The 24,046-nt window shown below is 33.1% G+C and overlaps 1 protein-coding gene and 1 pseudogene across 1 annotated transcript; both read left to right on the top strand.

The window, feature by feature from the left end:
- The first annotated feature begins 777 nt into the window (after nucleotides 1-777).
- Nucleotides 778-2,577, top strand: LOC125492340 (photosystem II CP47 reaction center protein-like; annotated as a pseudogene).
- Nucleotides 2,578-9,722: 7,145 nt separating this feature from the next.
- LOC104892130 (uncharacterized) lies at nucleotides 9,723-22,361 on the top strand. Its single transcript, XM_057393825.1, has 6 exons — nucleotides 9,723-10,409; nucleotides 10,517-10,640; nucleotides 10,810-10,930; nucleotides 16,383-16,410; nucleotides 17,535-17,844; nucleotides 22,003-22,361. The coding sequence occupies exons 1-6, from the start codon at nucleotides 10,215-10,217 to the stop codon at nucleotides 22,083-22,085; spliced, it is 861 nt and encodes a 286-aa protein (XP_057249808.1). The 5' UTR covers nucleotides 9,723-10,214; the 3' UTR covers nucleotides 22,086-22,361.
- The last annotated feature ends 1,685 nt before the right edge of the window (nucleotides 22,362-24,046 follow it).

Genomic DNA, 24,046 nt, shown 5'->3' on the forward strand with positions numbered 1-24,046 from the left:
ATATTATATTCATCACTTTAATGAGTGATTAAGGTTAAGATTGCTCTTTTTCTATTTTGAATTTCAAAGTGAAATGATTAAGAGTTTAAAGTAAATAAACTATATAATACAAGTAGTAATTTGCAATATATTCCCAATTGGGATTGGGGTTTTTATAAGCGGAGCCTGGATACTTCATTTTTTTGGTCCAACTGAGCCAACCATAAATTATTCTAATTGATAATATTAATCTGAATCCCCCTAAAACTAAAAAAAGGATCTAATTGCATTTCACGCTCCAAATTTTGGATGATTCAATCAATCTTTCTTGGGCGAAAGGGGGGATATCTCAATCGGGAGAGAGAACGGGAAAATCCCATATGACCCAATATATCTGACAAGTCGCACTATACGTCAACCCAAGATGCATCTTCCTCTCCAGGACTTCGAAAGGGAACTTTTGGAACACCAATAGGCATTAAATGAAAGAAAAAATAATTAAGTACTCTATTTCACTTTGATGTGGAAACGTAATAATTAGGATTTAGGATTATTGTCTTTATAATATCAACCTTCTTTTAATTCGATTTTCTGCATAGATTAGAAAGGTTTAGTTTAAGAAGAGAGAATAAATAAAGGAAAATTCTTACTAATATAGCCTTCCAATTATGAACAAGTATGAAAGCATTTACTGATAGACGCTGGTATCAACTCCCCATTGCGTATTGCTACTTATCGGGTATAGAATAGATTTGTTTCTCTTTGTTCCTACAAACCTAATTGTTCCATTATTTACCAACAGAATAGAACAAATATTAACCCTTGTTCCGAGATAATCTATGGAACAAAAGGGATCCATTGCATAGTCATAGTCTTTTCCAATGCAATAAAGTTACATAGTGTCATTTTTCTTTGATAAAGGGGTATTTCCATGGGTTTGCCTTGGTATCGTGTTCATACCGTCGTATTGAATGATCCCGGCCGCTTGATTTCTGTCCATATCATGCATACAGCTCTGGTTGCTGGTTGGGCCGGTTCGATGGCTCTGTATGAATTAGCAGTTTTTGATCCCTCTGACCCCGTTCTTGATCCAATGTGGAGACAGGGTATGTTCGTTATACCTTTCATGACTCGTTTAGGAATAACCAATTCATGGGGCGGTTGGAGTATTACAGGGGGGACTATAACGGATCCCGGCATTTGGAGTTACGAAGGTGTGGCCGGAGCGCATATTGCGTTTTCTGGCTTGTGCTTTTTGGCAGCTATTTGGCATTGGGTGTATTGGGATCTAGAAATATTTTCTGATGAACGTACAGGAAAACCTTCTTTGGATTTGCCTAAGATTTTTGGAATTCATTTATTTCTTTCTGGGGTGGCTTGTTTTGGTTTTGGTGCATTTCATGTAACAGGCTTGTACGGGCCCGGAATATGGGTGTCCGATCCTTATGGACTAACTGGAAAAGTACAACCTGTAAGTCCAGCATGGGGCGTGGAAGGTTTTGATCCTTTTGTTCCAGGAGGAATAGCCTCTCATCATATTGCAGCAGGGACATTAGGCATATTAGCCGGTCTATTCCATCTTAGTGTCCGTCCGCCTCAACGTCTATACAAAGGATTACGTATGGGCAATATTGAAACCGTTCTTTCTAGTAGTATCGCTGCTGTCTTTTTTGCAGCTTTTGTTGTTGCCGGAACTATGTGTATGGTTCAGACTACTCCGATCGAATTATTTGGCCCGACTCGTTATCAATGGGATCAGGGATACTTTCAGCAAGAAATATACCGACGAATAAGTGCTGGGTTAGCCGAAAATCAAAGTTTATCGGAAGCTTGGTCGAAAATTCCCGAGAAATTGGCTTTTTATGATTACATTGGCAATAATCCTGCGAAAGGAGGATTATTTAGACGGGCTCAATGGACAACGGCGATGGAATAGCTGTTGGATGGTTAGGACACCCCATTTTTAGAGATAAAGAAGGACGTGAACTCTTTGTACGCCGTATGCCTACTTTTTTTAAACCTTTCCGGTCGTTTTGATAGATGGGGACGGAATTGTTAGAGCTGACGTTCCTTTTAGAAGAGCAGAATCTAAGTATAGCGTTGAACAAGTAGGTGTAACTGTTGAGTTTTACGGTGGCGAACTTAACGGAGTCAGCTATAGCGATCCTGCTACTGTGAAAAAATATGCTAGACGTGCTCAATTGGGTGAAATTTTCGAATTAGACCGTGCTACTTTGAAATCTGATGGTGTTTTTCGTAGTAGTCCGAGGGGTTGGTTTACTTTTGGACATGCCTCCTTTGCCCTACTCTTTTTCTTCGGGCACATTTGGCATGGGTCTAGAACCTTGTTCAGAGATGTTTTTGCTGGTATTGACCCCGATTTGGATGTTCAAGTAGAATTTGGCGCATTCCAAAAAATTGGAGATCCAACTACACGAAGACAAGGGGTTTAATACAACATTGCTTTGTGATTTGACATAGGATACTAGAGCAATCTTGATTTTAATTACCGCCCTTTTTTATCATTATCGGGAAAATAACCCCAAGTAAACAGGTATGGAAGCTATAATTGTAAACCACAATCGAATCTATGGAAGCATTGGTCATTTCTATTAGTTTCTACTATAGGGATATTTTTTTCGCTATCTTTTTTCGGGAACCTCCTAAAGTTCCAACTAAAAAATGAAATGATTTTTTATTATCTCAATTGAAGTAATGAGCCTTCCAATATGGAAGGCTCATTACTTTGACTAGTCTCCGTGTTCCTCGAAGGGATCTCTTAGTTGTTCAGAGGGTTGCCCAAAAGCGGTATATAAAGCATACCCAGTAAAACTTACAAGTAAACCAGATATAAAGATGGCGACTAGGGTTGCTGTTTCCATTATTATATAATTTTAAGACCACAATGGATCTATGAAAAATCATTTATTTACAACGGAATGGTATACAAAGTCAACAGATCTCAATGAATATAATCGGATTTATGGCTACACAAACCGTTGAGGGTAGTTCTAGATCTCGTCCAAAACCTACTACCGTAGGGGCTTTATTGAAACCGTTGAATTCGGAATATGGTAAAGTAGCTCCTGGGTGGGGAACTACTCCTTTGATGGGAGTTGCAATGGCTTTATTTGCAGTATTCCTATCTATTATTTTGGAAATTTATAATTCGTCCGTTTTACTGGATGGAATTTCAATGAATTAAATCCACAAGAAAATGAAATCCAAAAGAACCAGGAAGTTCTAGCCTTTCAATCCAAAGTGAATTTTTAGGGCTCCTATTTCTATTGCCTTTGGTAATTCGATCGCGGAATTTATTTTCTTTTCCTTTTCTATTACAAGATATTAAAAGTTATCAGCACTTAAAGCTAAATGATGATAAAAATGTTTATGCACAAACCTTTTTTCAATCGTAGAATTGGGAAAATTTAACCTAAAGACTACAACAAAGTTAGTACCTAAAATTTAAACTTTGTAAAGCTGGAGATAAGGAAGACACAAACAATTAAGAAAAAAAGGTAGAGCTACAATTACTTGTATGCAAATGTACACACATATAGCAACGATCTGGAGGCCACTGGTGGTAAAGTATTCACAAGTAAAAGGAATCGATATGCTGGACTTGAAAAAAATCCTTACAATTCTTACTGTTATAGTACACATAAATCTCGCGATATTAGCAAGAGTAAACTTTGGCTTGTATTGTAACCAATACAACATGTTGTGGTAATGCGATCTTCCTATATAATCATGTTTCTGAGTATTAAATTGAAATGTTCAAACATAAAAATTTAGCTTTATGAAAGCATTTTTGTATAATATGTGTAATTACATGGGGATTGTTTGGCTTATCCCATATGAAAAGCAAATTTGTTAAAATTTGGTATTGTATATAAAGGGATTCTAAATATAATATATTTTCGCTTTGATAGTCTAAAGAAGATTCAATTCACTAGCAAAATAGAGGAATGACACGGGGGGATATGACTATATGGAATGAAAAATATGAAGGGGATATGAAATTTTCTTGGTTGAAACTAAAAGTAGCAATATCTATATCATTAGATAAAGAACAGGAAGTTCTCCGGAAAAAAAAAAATGTGCTTTTCGTGACATATATTCGATTTTTATAATAACAAGAAATTATAATAGGTAAGTTGACTAACATTGATGTCAATCTAGCTACTCCAAGCCATGCGCGCGCGTAGCGCGCGGGCCAACCACTAGTATATATATAAGAATAGGATCTTGTGAAAACTACTCTTAGGCTGAAAACTGAAAACCAAAGATCCACACCGTTGATTTTTTATCGCGTGGCCAACGATGCTGCAGTTTTTTGGGTAAAAATCACTCTTTCCTCCCTTCTTTCATAGTTTCACTGAGTTTCTTACTCTCTCTCCTCACCTGCTCCTCTCTCCTCCCCACTTTTCTTCAACTGAATTTCACCATTTTCATCATCTCACTCTCAACTCTTTTTTCTCATTTCACCTTCCTCTATTAAAAAAATATCTTTTTCTCTCTCCTCTATTAAAAAAAAAAAGGAAAGCAAATGTTCCCAATATGAGAAGCTTTTAAACCGGTACAACAGTCATTGAAATTCAACAATCATCAACTTCTTTCTCTCTCTTTGCACGGCGGTCGGTAACATCGATCGTCGCATCTACACTTCATCGATCTTTTTCTTTGCCTTCTTTTGCAATACCTCTGATTTCTAAAAGGTTGTTTCTTGGTATTTTTTCAGCTTAGTTTTGTTCAATTGGATCTGTATTATTGTTTGTCAATTATCTTGTTGGTGCGTGAATTCGATGATTCGTTGATCGGGTTTGATTTCGCGTATTTAGTATGCGGTTGGTGCAAAATTAGGTGACAATTTGGCCGTCATCGATCTAGGATTTGAATTAGGGTTTTACAATTTGTTATGTGTATCAACAATTTGTGGCCGTCAATAGATACTGATACTCTGATAGAACAGCTTGAAGATTATTATCAAGAATTAACAACATGATTTTCAGATATGGATGATCAATTATAATTTCATTTTTTAATTCTTTGTCTTTTGATGAGTACTTAAAGTCAGTTGTTTTATTCTTGTTTTCATATGTATTCACTTTGTTATGTGTATCAATAATGGTGTGTTTAGTAATACAATTAGTTAAAGTTACTCTTATAATACTCAAAGTTATCCTTATAATACTCAAAGTTACCCTAGAAAGATGAAAATTAATTGCAACATGATAAGGTTATCCTAAACGTACTAAAAGTTACCCCTTATCATATATAAAGTTGTCCTTGAAATATATAAATTTATCTTTAATATAATGAAGTTACCCTAAAATAGGTAAAAGTTACCCCTAAAGTACATAAAGTTACCCTAAAAGTGGTAAAAGTTATCCCGTTTTCAGTTTTCGGACTAAGAATTGTTTTCAGCGGATCCTACCCCTATATATATATATATGTAGAGAACGTATTGTGTCGGACTCGTCCGACCATAATCTTTGGTCGGACGACTTTCAGGTGGTTCCAATTTTTTTTCAGTTAGTCTTAATTTTTTTTCAGGTAGTCTTAATTTTTTTTCAGGTAGTCTTCATTTTTTTTCAGGTAGTCTTCATTTTGTTTTCAGTTAGTCTTCTTTTTTTTCAGTTGGTTTTTGTACTTCAGTTAGACTTACTTTGGGTTTGAGTTGGTCTTTATTCTTTTTCAGGTAGTCTTCATTTTTTTTCAGGTAGTCTTCATTCTTTTTCAGGTAGTCTTCATTTTTTTTCAGGTAGTCCAATGAAAAAAAAAACAAAGTCCAACTGAAACAAAACAAAGTCCAACTGAAAGAAACACAAAGTCCAACCGAAAGAAACACAAAGTCCAACTGAAAGAAAACAAAGTCCAACTGAAAGAAAACAAAGTCCAACTGAATAACAAAACACTAACCTCTGCTTTCTCTCACTTTCTCCTTCTTCTTCATTCCTCTTAGCTGATTTTTTTCTTCTTTGTTAGACTATGAAATTATTGCAGCTCACTTCAACTTCAAGTTAAACAATTAATGGCGATCCTAGATATTCCAGTTTCATTGCAATTATGTTTTTGAGGAATTGAACTGTTTGTATCTCGAAGTTACAAAGTTTGCTTCTGTTTGTTCTCCAATTTTCCTAGGAATGTAATATAATTTTACAAACTCCGGTCCACCAAAAGTAAAGCTTTCCGATTTCCCCTTACCGACGGAATGATTGAACAAATCCTTGAAGATTGATTATGGCAGATTTGAAGGATTATATGAAAATCCAGAGAAGAAGAAGAAGAAAGAGGGGAGAGTGTGACCTAAAAAGTGAAGCAGAGAGAAGATGTATTGGGCTCAGCCCGTCTGACAGTAAACAATACGTCAGACGGTCTGACCCAATACTTTCACATATATATATATATATATATATATATATATATATATATATATAGGAATGGGATCTTGCGAAAACCACTCCAAAGCTGAAAACTGAAAACATCCAATCTTGAACATCCAATTTTGCTTGGTTTTATTAACCGTCAGATCTGGCTTAGCTTGGTCATCTACAATTACTAGAAGCATGACTTTCTCTCTCTTACCCCTCCTTTCTCAACCGGCGATTTTCTCTCCTCCCTCATCAATGGCAAAAAAACACAGCATCGCCACCATCATCAACACCTCCATCTTCAACCAAAAAATCAATCATAATAGTCTACGCTCGTCGAAAACCAAAGACTCACGTTTGCAGAGCTTCACAATGTTTCTCTCTCCTCAAATCCTTACCTTGAGACTCTTGCACAAAGCCATGTCGTCTTCGTCACTTCTTCTGGTCGCCGATTCATCGCCATTGATGGAGTTCGCGTCTCTTCTCATGACCTCTACTTGAGGTCAACGTCGCCGTTCATGGCCTCGACGGAATTCTCGTTTCCTCAAATGAAGAAATATCTCTGTTTTGATTATTGATTGATGAGGTTGAATAATTTTAAATTTCTCTGTTTTCTGGTTTGAGAGTTATGTGATTTGATGAGTAATTGTTAATTTTATGATAATTTTGAGCTCATTTTGTTCATCATTTTCAGATCTTCAACTGAATTTTTGAATCTAGTAACTTTCGATCGAAATTGCGAAGAGATCTTCATTTTTCGTTCAATTTTAGACTATTCTTATGGATTTTTATTGGATTGCTCAATTTTGGATTCATATTAGATGCTTTTTTTAGGCTATTAACATTCATTCTTCTTGATTTTTCTTTTATTCTTGTTAAATGTTATTTACTTTTCAATAGCTCGAATATTGAAAAATAAAGCATACTCTTCTAATCTTCTAATTGTAATTGTCAAATTACGTGATTGTTGTCGGTGATTTGATTTTTGACTTGTGAATTTTTGGTGGATTTTGGTGTAGATTTGTTGAAAACTTAAAAGTTACCCTATATCAAGTTTTTTATTAGTTTCCAAAGTATTGTTATTAGTTGCTGTTTTAAAGCTATTTGTTACCCCCTCTCACTAACATATATTTGGCGAAATTCATACAAAGTATTGTTATTAGTTGCCAAAGTATTGGATTAGTTCCTGTTTTAAAGCTATTTGTTACCCCCCTCTCACTAACATATATTTCAAGGTAAAAAGTTACCTTAAAAGTGGTAATAGTTACTCTTATAATAAATAAAGTTACCCTTGAAATATATAGAACTATCCTTAATATAATAAAGTTATCCCAAAACTGACAAAAGTTACCCTAAAAGTGTTAAAAGTTACCCTAAAGGGGTTAAAAGTTACTTTGTTTTCAATTTTCAGCCTAAGAGTGGTTTTCAGCGGATCATTCCCCTATATATATATATATATATATATATATATATATATATGGAATAATGAGCATATACAATAGATGGTCAAGATGGTGAGATGTTTACTTTACAATTTATTGGTTGCATCTTGGAATCTTACTATACAAAATTTTGTATTACATGTTATTTGACATTGCATATTTTTAGTGAATGGGAGTTTCACGTGGTAACATATACTTTATTTGGAGCGCAAAATAATAAATATATAATTACCTTTATCATTAAAGTATGGAAAGGTAATTATGGGATTAAGTAGTATTTTAGTTTCGTCTTATTGCTAACGAACTCAGATAGAATCAGAAGTCGTAATTATTGAATATATAAAATATCATATTATTGCATCCTAGCACTAAACGCAGCTCAACAACTGAAAAAAGTAGTAGAAGAAAATCATTCCATGAGTCCCATTTTCGTAACGAGTCATGTGGATGATAATCATCCTTTTCTGTAAAACCTCGCACGTCACATGGACCCCGTCTAAGAGGTTACATGCGGGGGAACGAGTAATTTGGTCTCTTGCGCATTGTTGGTAACTTAATTGAATTAGCAACACCCTTAACTAGTTGGTGTTTGTCTTGCATGAACGTACAATTTACTGGAGTAGATATAACTGTATGTTTGTATGTCAAAAGCAATTAAAGAAGTACTAAAAAATGGTTAATTATTTTAATACACGATCGCTATTGTATATTGGCATATGTGTCACAAGTCATTCAAGTAGAAGTACTAGAAATGGTTAATTTTTGATTTATTGTATATTGGCATACCATTGGACTTGAAGTTCCGTCTATTCAGAGTTGATTATCTCAAGTGAAAAGCAGAAGATTGAAATTTGTAAATTTTTGCTAATAATACTCTTTTTAAGACCTCTTTTTAAGTCCATCATCAACATTTTTTGTAAATTATGAAAAAGTTGAAACTTTAATCATATCTTTATCCAATGTTACTTGGCACAATTAAAAAATTGTGAGAATAAACTCTATTAATAGTGTGATGGAGATTAAAAAAATTCTTACCCCTTTCTCCAGAGATCTTATCAGTATAGTTGGGTTCGATTGACCTCTAAAAGGTTTTGATCTACTAAAGTAATTTTATCTTACCAACACAAAATAAACGGAATATGAATTAAATTTCTCTTTCCTAAATATTTTTTAAAAAATATTTTCATTAAAGTCACCTTTGTTCAATGGTCAAGAGCCTAATATAAAGTTTCATTCCTCTCTTTGTCAAGCAATCTCTCAACTTTTAAACCTAAATTTTGGATTCAAAATAATTCTACTTTAGCACTTCTCAATTGTATCCAAGAACTTTCTCAGTTTTTGGGTCTCCAAACATTTTAGAATGAAAATGTCGACCTCAAATATAGTTTTCGTGCAACAAAGAGTATATAACATAATAAGTTTTTCAAGTAGCGTTTAGAGATTTGACCAAGGGAAAACATTAGTAGAGATAAAAACGTAGGACTAGGTAAAATTAATGATCAAGGTAATTTCTACCTATTGAGGCAATGTTTTGAAAACGCTTCAAAAGAAAATAGTTTTAAAATTATTCGTAGGTTTTAGAGTTGCTTTAAATGATAACATATACTTAGTAATTCATTTGTTTTTATTTTACTGATCTATTAACACGTTAATTTTATCGAACACTAATTAACAGCTATTTTCTAACATGCGACGTTAACTTGCTAACAGCTACTATGACAACTACGTTTCAGAGACATATCTTTGTAACTTTGACTAGAAATTAAGAGGGGGATGAGAATAAAACACTTTACACTCCTTGGCTGGCAAATGAGGGATTAAGAGAAGAAGAATTAGAAAAATTGATTGAAGGGGTAGGACTACTAGTGCCATTTGTAATAAAGTAATACATGTAATGATCAATAGACAAAAAAGACCTAGTCAATTACATAGTCAAGCAGCTGTCATTTTTCTTTCTGGATATACAAAATCCTCCCTAACCCTTTCCCCTTTTTCTCTCTTAATTTCTAGGTGACAGCAAATTAGAGTTTGCAGCTGTCGAATTCCTCTCTCTCTCTCTCTCTCTCTCCTCTCTTCCCTCTTAACCTAACACCCCTTCTCTCTCTCTATGATTCTTAAGTCATAAGAGCTTCTTAGAGAGAAAGAGGGGCCAAAAGTGGGGAGAATCTGAAAGCTAGATGATGATGATGACAATCAAATGATTTATGTCATTTTCATGTGTTTGAGCTAGCTAGCTAAACTTATCACAAAGAAATTCAATTCATGTACATGTGCAAAACAAAGAAACAAAAACCAAGGAGCTGAGGATCTATTCATCAGTTTGAGCTGAGCTATCTAAGAGTAATAATTTTTTTTACCATATAGTTTGATCAACCATACATATATTATATCTTCAGCATCTTATATACTATATGCTATTATGGCTCAATATCATGGTCATCATCAATACCGATCACCCTTTGGTGACACAACTTACACAAAAGTCTTCGTTGGAGGCTTAGCATGGGAAACTCCTTCTGAGAAAATGCGTGCTTATTTCGAGCAATTCGGCGAAATTCTTGAAGCTGTTATCATCACTGATAAGAATACTGGCAAGTCTAAAGGCTATGGCTTTGTAAGTAGTCCTCCTTATTTCTTGGAATTATTTTGTAATAACGTTCATCATAATGATTGAATTATTGGTTAATTTAATTGTTAATCAACAACTATATAATCAATCAGGTAACGTTCCGAGACCCTGCTGCTGCAGCACGGGCGTGCATAGATGCTAATCCGATGATCGATGGACGACGAGCTAATTGTAACATAGCTTCTTTTGGTCGCCCTAGGCCTTCACCGCCGAGAGGTCCGTTATCTTTATCATTAACAATCGTCTGATTTACAATATTTGACTTTCTCGCTTGCTAATGTACAACTTTAACTCGCGGACATGGCTCCTAGTTATTAAGGTGAGCCGTGATTCAATAAATTTGTACAATAAGCTTATATACATACTATGATCTTAATGAATATAGGTAGAAGTAATAATGAAGGAGGAGGTGGAGGAATACAAGGACAGGCAGCATCGTCGTCGTCGTATAGTGGAATGCCAACGCCACAACAGACATTGCCAACACCATATTTTTATCCTTATGGGTGAGGACACTTTCCATTTACTAGCTAGTGGTACATACTACTTCAATAGTCTTACCTCTTTTTCTCCCCACTAATTGATCATATGAATATGATCTATTATATTTTCTTCATCAGAAAGTTTTTATGAACCTGAAATTTTATTTATTCTGAAAATAAATGAAAATGTAGGAGGAGAAGAAGCAAAAATGGGGTGTTGTAATAAAAGAAAATGGTCCATACAACAGTTGACAAATATAGGAAGATAGTAGCAGCATACATAAATGATGCATTTGATGCTAAGTTTCTCTTATGTTTGATATATAGTTGGGCATTGGCATATCATCAATTATGATATGATCAAATATAATGTACCATATTATAGATTATAAATATACAGAATAAAGTAGCACTGGCACGACAATAAACCATATATTAAAAGTTATAGAAGTATGGTACTCTCTCGCTCCCTTCACAAATTAATGATATGTTTGACTTTTTGGATCAAACTTATAAATCTTTAATCGTAAATTCTCATTAATATAATTATCAAAATATATATATAGATATAAATAGTGTATGGTAGAAAGTAAAAGTTAGATATTACGTGTATTTGGATATGAATAGAGTTGTATTGTTTTTCTGTGTGTTGGTGTGAAATAATGTTAGGAGTTGGAGTAGAGTAAGACTGAACATGGTAAAAGGTACAGCTGGTATATATAATTAGAGACACCCTGTAAAACTCTCTATTACATGCCACCCTCTTTCTCATATAGGAGTATTATTGAATATTATAATTATGTTGCCAGCATGGCATCACGTACCCTGGCTTCTCCCCTTAACAAGTACTCCCTATAAATTAAACAGAAAGTTGGAATCATAATAACTGGCTTCTTTAATTTCAATTGGTGTAAAATAATGGAAAGTCTTCCCTCGTGGAGAAGGTCAGCTAAACAAACCAAAACTCAAATAAGTCAACTTAGCATTTGCAAAAAAAAGAAAATAGTTAAGTTTTTGAATTATTCAGATAATTCTATGTGGTCTTTACTATTAATAGGAATTTTTTTTGTTTTATTTCTTTCGACATATTCACACTTTAGATGTGATGTAGTCATGTAGCTCTTGCTTGTTACAATGGAGAAACTTATTTTAGTTATATTAAAAAAAAATAGATATGAAGGTGGTATATATTAGTAAATTCGTGTCAATATGTAATTTTAAAATATTACTTTAGTATTTAATTTTTTTTATCAAATATAATATGTATATTAATAGTTAAAGTTGTAAAATGGAGATCATGGAAAAACAATTGTTTTATATAGTAATAAACAACAAAATAAGCATATATTATAGTGAAAGATGATATACTGTACTATGCATCAGTGACAGATCTTGGACCAAAGATTTAATAGGACTAAGTTTTAATCGCCTAGACATACATTGAAAGTTAAATAACCATTACGCTACAAAATCTTTTATATTTATGGCAATGTATGTAAATACATTCAATATTGCCAAAAAGTTATCAGGGATGAGGCCTCTACCAAGCCCAATTAAGATCTTCTCGTGCCATGCATAGGGGGTGGACAATGTGAGTACAATAATTCATGAGTAGACAAACAATTGGGTATAAGTAAGATTAAAATCGTGAACTTTTCGAATTTAATATATAGGCAGTATTTTGGAAAGAAGAAGAAAGTGAGCATGACTAATTGAGTGAAAGGGAAGTATATACTCTCTATCATGTTAAAGGAGGATTATGTTGGGGAATTATTACTCTTTAAAGGTCATACATTGTACTTTTTTGTTTTTGTCATCCTCTTATCTCTTCCACCAGCAATAATACCACCTTATTCACAACCTCTTTATTTAACCCTTTTAATCTCTTAAAACCATGAGTAGGCTTGTCCATAACTTATCCCTCATTTCCGTCTTCTCACCTTATTATATCTTTTTCCTTGACCTCATTTCCACCAACACACTAACAATATTCTCTACCTTGTCCAATTCATTTGTTTCTCCTAATAATGCCAGATTTTTTCGATAATTTCTCCCTTCTATCTTTGCATATTCCATCATATACTCTCTTTTCATTCGTTTTTTAAATGAGTACATATTTTTCCGTTACTGTTATGCGCTAATATATAGCACTGAGGGATATTCCACAATATATTTCATGCCCGTTAGAGGAGAAAGAAGGATTTGAGCATGCTTTCGCCATCCTCTAAATAATCATCACACCCCGCCAATGCAAACACACACATATTTAAGTTCATATGAGAACCACACTTATGGTGAGAACCACTCATTTTTTCCTCATTTTACAAAGATTTTGATCATTTCACAAAGTTCTTGTTCATTTTATGTTTTTGCTTATTTAACATTTTTATGCTCATTTTGCAACAATTTTTTCTCATTTTATGTTTCGCTCATTTTACGTTTTTTCTCATTTAATTTTTTATGCTCATTTTACGTTTTCTCCTTTTACCTTTTTACTTATTTTACATTTTTGATAATTTAATGTCTTCTACTCATTTTATGTTTTTGATCATTTTTTTACTTTTTTTTGCTCATTTTCGAAAGTTTTTCTTACCCATTTTAAATAGTTCTCACGATTTTCACCATAAGAGGATTCACTGGAACCCAACTCTCTTTATATATATTTTTCTTTGAATAGTAAAATTAATTCATTAATAAAAAGTCATACGACATCTACATAAGCAATCGAATCAAACAAATACATAAGTTGAATCAAACAAAAATTTCCTTCATAAAAACTACGATCGTCAAACAAATCTTGCAATGTGGAACATCTCCCGCTTATATCGCTGGAAAATACAGCCTTGTTGGAGAGACAATCTAAAGATCCCTTGTAGTCGTGAGGATGATTTCCGTCAGATTCATCTGACCGTATTCGAAAAATTGATAACTTTTGTGATCCCGCATAATTCTTCACCAACAAAATAATTTCACGGCAATCCATTAGATCTAGTATCCCGGATTGTAACCTGTAGAAATTCCCCCTCTAAAAGAGGAGAAAAACCCTGTCTTTCGAAGGAGGTCGAAAAACCTTGTCTTTCGAAGGAGATCGAAAAACCTTTTCTTATGAAGGAGATCGAAAACCCTTTCTTTCGAGGGAGAAATCGTTATTGGAAACCTAAAAACAAATAAAAAAAACAAAGGTGGGGGCTTTCCAACGGTAAAAACCGATGGAAGCCCTTTTAAAAATCAACAATGGAGGCTAGGGTTTTTGAAAGTACAGAGGAGAGAGGGGAGAGAAAAACAACGCTTTTCCCTTTCGAAGCCCACAACTCTCTCTATATATATAATATCTATGTATGTATGTATATATTCTCTCAATGCAAGGAGTATATTGAAATGACGCATCTAAGTGAGGTGGGGTTCCTAAGATGTAGTGAGGGATCTTGTAAAAATTGGTTCTTTTTTTCTATTTATTTGGGACTAGACACGAGGGGAGAGGGATTGTTAATGTACTACTGGTGATTGATGTACATTTGGTAATAAGAAGTACAATGTTTCAATTGAGCCAAAAATGAAGATATTTTAATGTTACATATCCTTAATCTCATGGATATGTATGTTCTCCACTGTACAAGTAATTCATCCATTACCACATAACATCTGGTGCAGCCAGTATGGCCGACCTAAATTGTTTCTACCTCATCCAAGGGTGGACATTATCAGTTCTTCTGCAAATCAAACACCACTTATATAGTGACTTCTCAATGCATTAGTGGTCCTATATATCTCGTACATATTTGATTTGATACTTGTTATGTACATATTTCATGTGTTACACAAAAGTTCTCTCTACATTTTTGATCATATAGATAATTATTACGTGCAACTTGCCTACTTCAAGATCTATTGTTTTAGTACGTACAAAGAGGAAATTTGATCTTTCTCCATATGCGGTTTTTTTCTTGATATAAGATCTTTATCCATATATTAGATTGGAATTGATCGAATATCTTAATGTTTTTAGAATAATCTATGAGTTGATTATACTATTAGTATTCTATTGATCTCGGTAATATTGATTTTAGTGTACTGTACTATTGAGAGGAGTGGAATGGGGGAACCAATTGGTATAGGAACAAAATCTCTCCCTTTAAATCTCAAAGCAATTGCAGATAATTGAATTAATTATTGAGAATAAGTGTTCTATGTTATTATTGCACACCACAATCTAATATTTTACTCCAAGTTTAAGATGGTTGCATTGTATGTTCATTTCAATTTTTCTAGAACAAAAATATTATCATAATCATGTTGAGTAGCTTTATAAATTATACTTCCTCCATTCTTTTCCTATTGCAACATTAAGATTCGGCACAATTTTTAAGAAAGTGAAAAAGGTGGGTAGTTTCGCAGAAATTTACCCCTTTAATTAACTAGAATAGGAGAAAAATAAATCCTTAATAAAGTAAAATCAACTTTATGAGGCAAAGTGAGTAATTAATTATGGTTTTAGTTAGACAAAATAATAACAATATTGTCAACTAAAGTTACTTTTTTTATACCAAAAGTAGAATTGTTACAATAAATGTAAAACTACCCATAGTGGTAGTTGTTACAATTAACAGAGAAAGTAGTAAAAACTTACATCAATATCTCTCACTCTTAATGGAATACTAGATAAAAACTTTGTACACATGTTAATGCAAGTTTAATTTACTTAGTAGACTAGATAAGTTTGGGAAAAATTGTATTATTTTTAATTTGAAAAATGATATATGTACTTATGTGGTAACACATAATATTGTCATAAATTAAAAGGTAATAGAATGAATTTACCAAATGTATTTAATACTTTTTGTTAATTAGCTCCTAGAGCTGTATTTAAAACATATACTTCCTCCATAATAGAAAAAATATATACTAATATATTAAAAGACGTGCGTAAACTAGGAACGGTGTCACGTGGCGCTCTCCCTAAGGAGTTTTAGATCATGTAATCCATGTACATTAAAAAAAAATTAAAAATGCAACTAACAAATAGTGTTCATGAAATATAAATAGTGTTTTATTCCTCTTTATCTGAAACATCTAGCAAAAAGAGGTTTATCATTCCTCGTTTATATGTATGTTTCTTTTTCCCCTTAAAAGTCAGTTTTCTAAGAATAATGTGTTTGACTTCTTACATGATAAAGTGGACTAAGATAATCATGTCAAGCTGATACTTGTCCAGCACAAAAAGATGACTATAACAAATGTACTCCATATGTGCACTTGGAATCCTGTGTGCCAAAACTAACATTAGGTTAGTCAAACCATTTTCTGGTGTCCAATTGAGTTAATGTTAAAGGGACCACTAATTTTTCATATTTTACTCAAGAGGGTAATAATTCTAGTTTTGGATAGTTTTTTCTGAAAGAGAAGAATTTAATGAAATAAATTTTGATGCGGTTTTTTCACCCATAAACATCAACTAAATGCTACTTGTATCGTGCAGGTACCCTTATACGGCTTATGGCTACCAAGTAAGTCTTTCTTTCTTTTTGTCTTCCTCCAATAGTATAAAGTACTTAGGATCTTATTAATCTTCCATTATGTAAATTTAGCAAAAAGGGTTAATTCACTTTTCATAATTACCCCATGGCTACAATAATTTCCATGCACGAGATAAGTATATAAATATAAGTATCGTGCATGAATAGACCTTAATCTTAAGTAGTTTATATATTAAGTGATGATGTAATAATGATTATGAACTTGACTCTACACATGCCAAAAGCATATGAAGAAATGATATTAACTTATGTTATAGTATGAGTGTTGGGACATGGCATACATGACAATGTCCTCGAATTGAAGACTATTTTTATTTTCGTCTGAAAAGTTGCAGGAGAAAACAAGTTTAGGTAAACGAGTCAAGCTATATGAATTTAGGTCATATTTAATTAATGTCGATAAGTTAAAGTAAAGGTCAACAAAATGTGATGAAAAAAATAATGTAGATGAAGAAGATACAACGTTATTTACAAATAAAATTGATAAGGGGTTTTGCTCCCTTATAAAGTTGTACAATCTCAAATTCACTAGCAAGTTACCTTAAAAATATTAAGACATCATTTCAACTTTAAATGATCATTTGGGCCAATATATTGATAATTTTTTCTTCTTTACTTCAAACACATATTCTATTATGACATTAGTAATTTGCCTTCCTAGATTATGCAAAGTGTATACATTAGTAGTACTGTTAAAGTGATCAAAGTAAGCAAACATAAGAACTTAGACATTCGTGGAAGAAAAGGAATATGTATCACGAAGGAGTCTATCGGTATTGCTTTAAGCTTTTAGCTTTAAACATTATCTATATGATTGCATTTATAATTTTTCATATCAAGGAAAGAAATAGAAAAATAGCGAGGAACTATAGCATATAATTTTTATATGAAAATAATCTATGGTAAATCGGTCTTATATACTTCATATTAGAATCTGTGTTGTTTATCATATGGTTCATGAATTTTTATTTTGAAGAATATAATTTATGAATATAAGTAGACAATAACTTAATGTAAGATTCATGCATAATTGAAGAGACCAAATTGTTTATGAAAATTGATGGAAAAAACTTGTGGTGATGGGATACATGCAGGGTCTATACAACCCACAATTGCAGCAATCACAGCAATACTATGCACAATTCTATGGTGGGTCCAGTTCTAATTCATCTTTAGGGGGTCCCTTTTATTATGGAGGATATTCTTTGCCTAGTAGCAGAGCAGGATTTTCTACCTCCACTCCGGCGCAACGTATCCCTGGTCCCTCTTATATTTACTATCCTACGCAGATGGAAGCTGGATCTTTCACTCCATTTCCTAATCCTAATCCTAATCCTAATCCTACGCCTGCACATGCTCTTCCTCCTGCTCCTTCTCTTCCTACTTCAGCTCTACAACCCTCTTCTACAGGTAAATTTTTCTATATTGTCTTTTATCTTTTCTTTTTTTTTGCATGTATTGCATGAAAAGTAATATAATAGTCACATATAGTACTAATTTTTACGTATTATTTGATAGATATTATGGTATCATCTTTTATGATTGGATTCAGACAAAAATTCCTATTAATACAAATATTAAAACATATAAGGCAAAATTATGTGATTGATGCTTGATTGATTGTTGTTGGACAATGACGAGCTTTTTAAATTTATACTTCCTCCATTCCATAAGAAATGAAACACTTTTTTAAAAAAAACTATCACATAAAAGAGAGAAGTGTTTCACTTATTATGAAAGGGAGAAAATATATAATTCGATGTGTGGACAAGTTTTTCTAATCTAGTATTTGTTTAGAAGATTTATAGTCAAGGCTTATTGATCCGTGATTTGAATTAGTAAGGAGATTTCAATATTTATATCTACCACATTTTATTTTAAATGTCGTTTTTTTTTATATAAAAATCAAAATCGATCACTTAAACTATTCATTTTACCTTTGATAATTATGTGTTGAATTCTCAACATTATAACATGAGTGTGAAAATTTACCCTTCTCCGACATAAATATCTTAGTACGATTGATGTAGTTTCGTATCAAAGGTAATTTCCTTTAGCTCCTTCCGACTTCCAACTAAAAAAGCTATGACTTACTCTATGAAATGGGGGGACCCTAAGAAGCCAAATGATAATGACAGAGAAATCCCACTTTAGGGATATTAGAAGCCATGGATTGATACCAACAATAGCTGTTCCTTTATGTCCTTTTTCTTCTTGCAATTACACCTTTCGTCTTCAACATTGCTTTATAGTCTATTAAGTATCACTGTCAATATCACTCTCTCGTTTTAATTAGATTTTTTTAAATTTCATATAACATATTTCTTTCGTTTTTTTTATACATGCTAAATAGAGAAAGTGAGAGGTTTTAAAGAAAGTAGAGAGAGAAAGTAAGAGACCACCATTTTTTGAATAAAAAAACAATTGTTAAAGAAAAAGTACGGGTATTTTAAAGGCAAAGATGGAGGACCATCATATTTTAATAGTATTTTAAGATCTTTATAGTAAAAAGGAATCCATCTATGATATGTAGCATCTATTATAACATTTACATTTAAGAAAAACGTAACATGTTTTAAAAAAAAAAACAGAGGAAGTATATTGTTTAATGCATCTAAATTAGCCATACTTATATTAATAATATACCTAGTTTAGAACCTGATGACATAATACTAATTATGACTTACTTTTCTTTTGATTATTACAAAATTTGTTAATTATATCTATGAGGAACTCAAAATATATAACAATAATGAACAAATCCTAAATCATCTACACATATATCCTCTAAATTAACTAAGATATTATGTAAAATTTGTGGTCATGTTATTGTTAACTCATATAGGGGTAACGGGATGGAGAGTATTACAAGATTTACAATGTACATGTGTGGTTCCAACCTCACTACTCACTACTCACTACTCACTAGTTATAATGACAACTTATGGGCTCTCTCTTCCTAATGCCTGCCTGCAAATATTGCAGTATGTACCTCTATGTACATAAATAGGTCCACTGGGCCCCACTTTGGGCCCATTACTCATGTTAATAGATTGATTGATGCTGGTTTACTGCTTTGCACATTGTGCGAACTTCCCTCTTCTGCTAAATGTTTGGGTGAAAAGATAGATTTACCTTTGGGTAATGTCTTTTTCTAGTGTCAGATTTCAGAAATACCCATTTAAGTCGATCAGATTTTGCTTTTACTTGTGCAATTGGTTACGTAGGCCCACTTAGATTTGGGCTTCCTCATTTAGGGAGATAACATCAAGTGTGATCTCCTTGAATTAGATAACCTAACTCATGATTCATGAGTGTTTATTTTATGAGAAAGGAGTTTTCATAAAATATATGAGGAATTGTAAGTTAAGAAAATAAGGTTTATCTACCACTAATGCCCTATGTTTTACGAAATTATACGTTTTACCCAATTTTTTTGAACTTTCCACATTGTACCCTCAAGCTTTTTAAACATTACACAAAATACCAAGCAGTAGATTTTGGCACTCTTACCATGTGGGTGTAACAGTGTAAGATATTTTAGCCTTGTTAATTGACCGAGGTTCGGGACATGATGCTGAGAAATTGAAGGCTGAGTGGGGTTTAAGGCTAGGAAGTTCTATTAGCAAGGGTATTTTGTGTTACATTTTAGAAAATTTAGGGATACAATTTGAAAAGTTCAAAAAAGCTGAGAACAACATAGAATGTCGCAGAACACAAGGACACTATGTAAAAAGTTCCAAAAAAATAAATGATAATGCTGAATATAAACCAGATTTTGAGCACATCTAGTTCAATTCATTCATATCAAACGTTGGTCTATTTAGATCCAAAGTTGCCGGCCCATAAAAATCATATCCAGGTTATGGAAATTTGTCTTCAATTAGTCATATACTACGAAGAAACAAATAATTAAAATAGGGTAATCCTAATACATCACCTGAATACATATAAAAAAGGCAACAAAATTGAATAGACTAACACATAACATCTTATATATGATCCACGAGGTTGAGGTGGTGAAGTAGTGATATCGTTTCGCATCTCATATTCCTGAAGTCTAGAGATCAAATCTCATGAGACTCATTGGAGGATTTCCCCTTATCCTCAAGTGAACTCCCTTAATCTTATCTTTAAAATAAATATTATGTATGATCCACATTTACATATGATCATGACAATATATCCAATATTGAATTTGACCATCATATTCATGATGATATTGTCAAGCAATTAAGATTGATATACTAGTTTTTTCACCAAAGGATAACGATTGCAATACGAACGATATTATAATTAGAATTTCGAGAGTTTCCAATTTATAACAATTATTAGAGAAGTTATAAATTAACAACTAGTTATTGAATTCGACAATATCCATGATCATTTACCAATGTGAATTTAAAGTCTTAAATTAAACACCTAAGAAAAGTAGAAAAAATGCATTACATGAACAAAACATCAATCACCTTGTTGACACAAAAAATATCACTTACTCATAGCTAAAATGAGTAGACACATTGTCACGACTGATTTAGAAATGACTACTCAATTAAGGAACTTTGATATGTATACTCAATAATAAATTCAAGAAGAGAGACTATGATTTACTTTAGTTGAGTATACACATCTAGTGAATATAATCTAATTTCGGGGGCCATCCATAACTTTCGAGTGATTGGATGTTATGGTGGGTCTCCTCAATAATTGTGGGGTATATTGTGCGATGTAAGTTATTTTAAATGCTTTTATTAGATACAAGTTATATTTTTTTTCCCATAAAAATCAAAAGAGATTATAGATTAGTTGGTTAGTGTGTCCATATTTCAAATAAGAGGTTGTTTGTTCGAGTCTTCATACATATATTTTCACTTATTACTTTGTTGGGAAGGAGGGGCACATGTGACAACATTAATATAGGTTGGATACGAGCCAAATTTAACTAAGAAACTAGTTTTTAAGCCCGGACATGCCTCGAGTAATCATAATTTTCATTTATTAGTATCTTACATTGAAAATTATAAAACCAAACATTACTTGGTTTAGTGGCTAAGACTTTGGTGTACAAGCTTGAGGTCATAGATCAAATCTTATACCATGCATTTTCTAATTTTTTTATTGTAAGTGGGATACATGAAATCAACACTCTAAGAGATAGCGACACATGACACAGTTCCTTATTGAGAAACACCTTTTAATATATTAGTATAGATGGGTCCAATTCTAACTTTCACCTATCTTGATACCCAAATGTAATTAACATATGCCTATTCCAAGCAATAAAATGCAAATCTTACCAATTGAGTCCAATCCTATATAATTTGACTGTGTTAGCCTAACCATTTCACAATCCATTAGCATTCTACAAACTAGGAGCAATTCAAAATCAGTGGAGCTATTTGCAAAGAACATTGGAGTCATGTTGTCGCTTTCTAAGTTTCTTTTCATATTCATTATTAACATGATTCATATGGGAAATTGTTAGTGTTGATTGTATTACCGTATGGTTTAATTTTTGAGGTCTTTGTTAAATATTGTATATTAAAAGTAATAATTTTTTACCTACAGAAGAATCACATGTTCAACAAAGCTCTTCGGTAGAGACAGACGTTGCGGTGATCCATTCTGAGGGTCCAAGCAATTGAGAAAAAAGACGTTCACAACTGTATAATCTTTAACAAAACTTCATGCTCATGAGATTATTTTTTTCTTCCTCCATAACCTACTCTCTCCGAGTATAATTTTTCCGGGTCCTAAGCCATCGCATTCGGGTCAATTCAATCCTGACAATGGTGGAAGCTATGGACTGACCATTTACTGCTATTATTACTATATTTACATTCTGCAAAACTCACTTATTCTTTTCTTATCCTGAAAATAATTCTTTGTGAATTATATATATATATTTCCTTCTATTGTCATGTCTTATTTATCAATGTACTATGTGGTTAATTACTAAAGCAAAAAAGTTTAACATCTTTTAATTTTACTAATGTATGATAAAGGACCCTTTTGAATAAGCAATTCCGGTTTATACATGAACTTTATTCAAGTTATGGATATCATTTGCTAATTTTAATATAGTAGGTAGTTGGTGTAACACCTTGATAATTCTCTTTTTTTCATAAATATTTTTCAAATATAAAACTTAGAGAATCATCAAAGCATTATCTGAACGTATCGGCTTATTTTGAATTTTACAGCGGAAAACGTATAATTAAACTTTAGAGTTGAAATATAATAAAGGCTTTTTGTCCAAAACTCCCTTAACTTTTGGGCACTTTGCGAGAAACTATCTTAAATACACAGAATTGTCCAAAACTACCTGAATTGTACAAAATCGTTGTTGACCACTACCTTAACCCCGTTGACCGTGGTTTTCAGCCCCGAATAACCACATGCGGCGGTTTTTCACCAAAGAAAAGCCCATCCCAGCCCTTGCTGCCACAACCACCCTACCCCCACCCTTTTTCCAGGCTAACCAACCACCCCCACCCCTGTTCGACCCTCCCCCAGCCACCCCGACCCCATTTCAACCACCCCCGCCCCCTTTCAAAATGGGGTGGTCGAAATGGGGGCAGGGGTGGCTAGGGGAGGGTCGAACAGGGGTGGGGGTGGTTGATTAGGCTGGAAAAGGGGTGGGGGTAGGGTGGTTGTCGCGGTCAGGACTGGGATGGACATTTTTTGGGGTGGAAAACCGCCGCACGTGCTCGGCACGTGGTTTTTCGGGGTTGAAAACCACGGTCAACGGGGGTAAGGTAGTGGTCAACAACGGTTTTGTACAATTCGGGTAGTTTTGGATAATTATGTATATTTAAGATAGTTTCTCGCAAATTGCCCAAAAGTTAAGGGGGTTTTGGACAAAAAATCCTATAATAAATAACGAAGTAACTTTAAAACCAAACAACATTGTTAACTTTAACTTCAAACCAAACTTAAATGTAAATGTATCTACTAAAACTATAAATATCAATATGTTTCACAAGCTCTCTGTTCCCAAAAACTCCACGATGCATCATCTGCATACATGTAGATGTCAATGCACTATAAAATCTGCTCACTAAGAATAGGTCATGATAGGATCAATAAGGCAAAGTCATTATCATACATACAAACAAAGCACGTAGTCAGCAAAGTTGAGTACTACATAATAAATAAATAAACATTTTTACATGATACTAATAAATATCAAGCAGGGACGAATAACAACATAACAATCTGCAGATGACTTTTACTGAAGTAAACTTTAACAACCTTTTTATTACTTTAATGGAATAGTTATTGAACCGAGTTGTCTAACTAAAAACCAGCTTTCACCTAGGAAGACGAAATACGGGAGTGACTTCGTATTCTATAATGACCTACGATATCGAGGAACCTTTTAAATAAAAATAGGAATGGTGATCAATCCAATTCTCAGAAAAAGCCATGACACGAACACCATGTACCCCAACTCTTGATTGTCCAATTTTTGACGTGCACCAGTCTAAAATTTATTACTATCCAAGTTTCACTTTACATGATTTACCAATTATTACTTGTTATGACACACAAGCAATACATATAATATATAATCAAACATTCACAACTTTTTTCCTTTTTATCT

This window comes from Beta vulgaris, chromosome 1 (assembly GCF_026745355.1).
Source record: "Beta vulgaris subsp. vulgaris cultivar EL10 chromosome 1, EL10.2, whole genome shotgun sequence".
NCBI classification, from domain to species: Eukaryota; Viridiplantae; Streptophyta; class Magnoliopsida; order Caryophyllales; family Amaranthaceae; genus Beta; species Beta vulgaris.

Excerpts from the sequence above, each read along its gene's own strand:
- LOC104892130 (XM_057393825.1), top strand. The coding sequence starts at position 10,215 with ATGGCTCAATATCATGGTCATCATCAATACCGATCACCCTTTGGTGAC. Across the intron at positions 10,410-10,516 it reads AGTCTAAAGGCTATGGCTTT|GTAACGTTCCGAGACCCTGC; the intron begins GTAAGTAGTCCT and ends ATAATCAATCAG. Across the intron at positions 16,411-17,534 it reads ATACGGCTTATGGCTACCAA|GGTCTATACAACCCACAATT; the intron begins GTAAGTCTTTCT and ends GGATACATGCAG.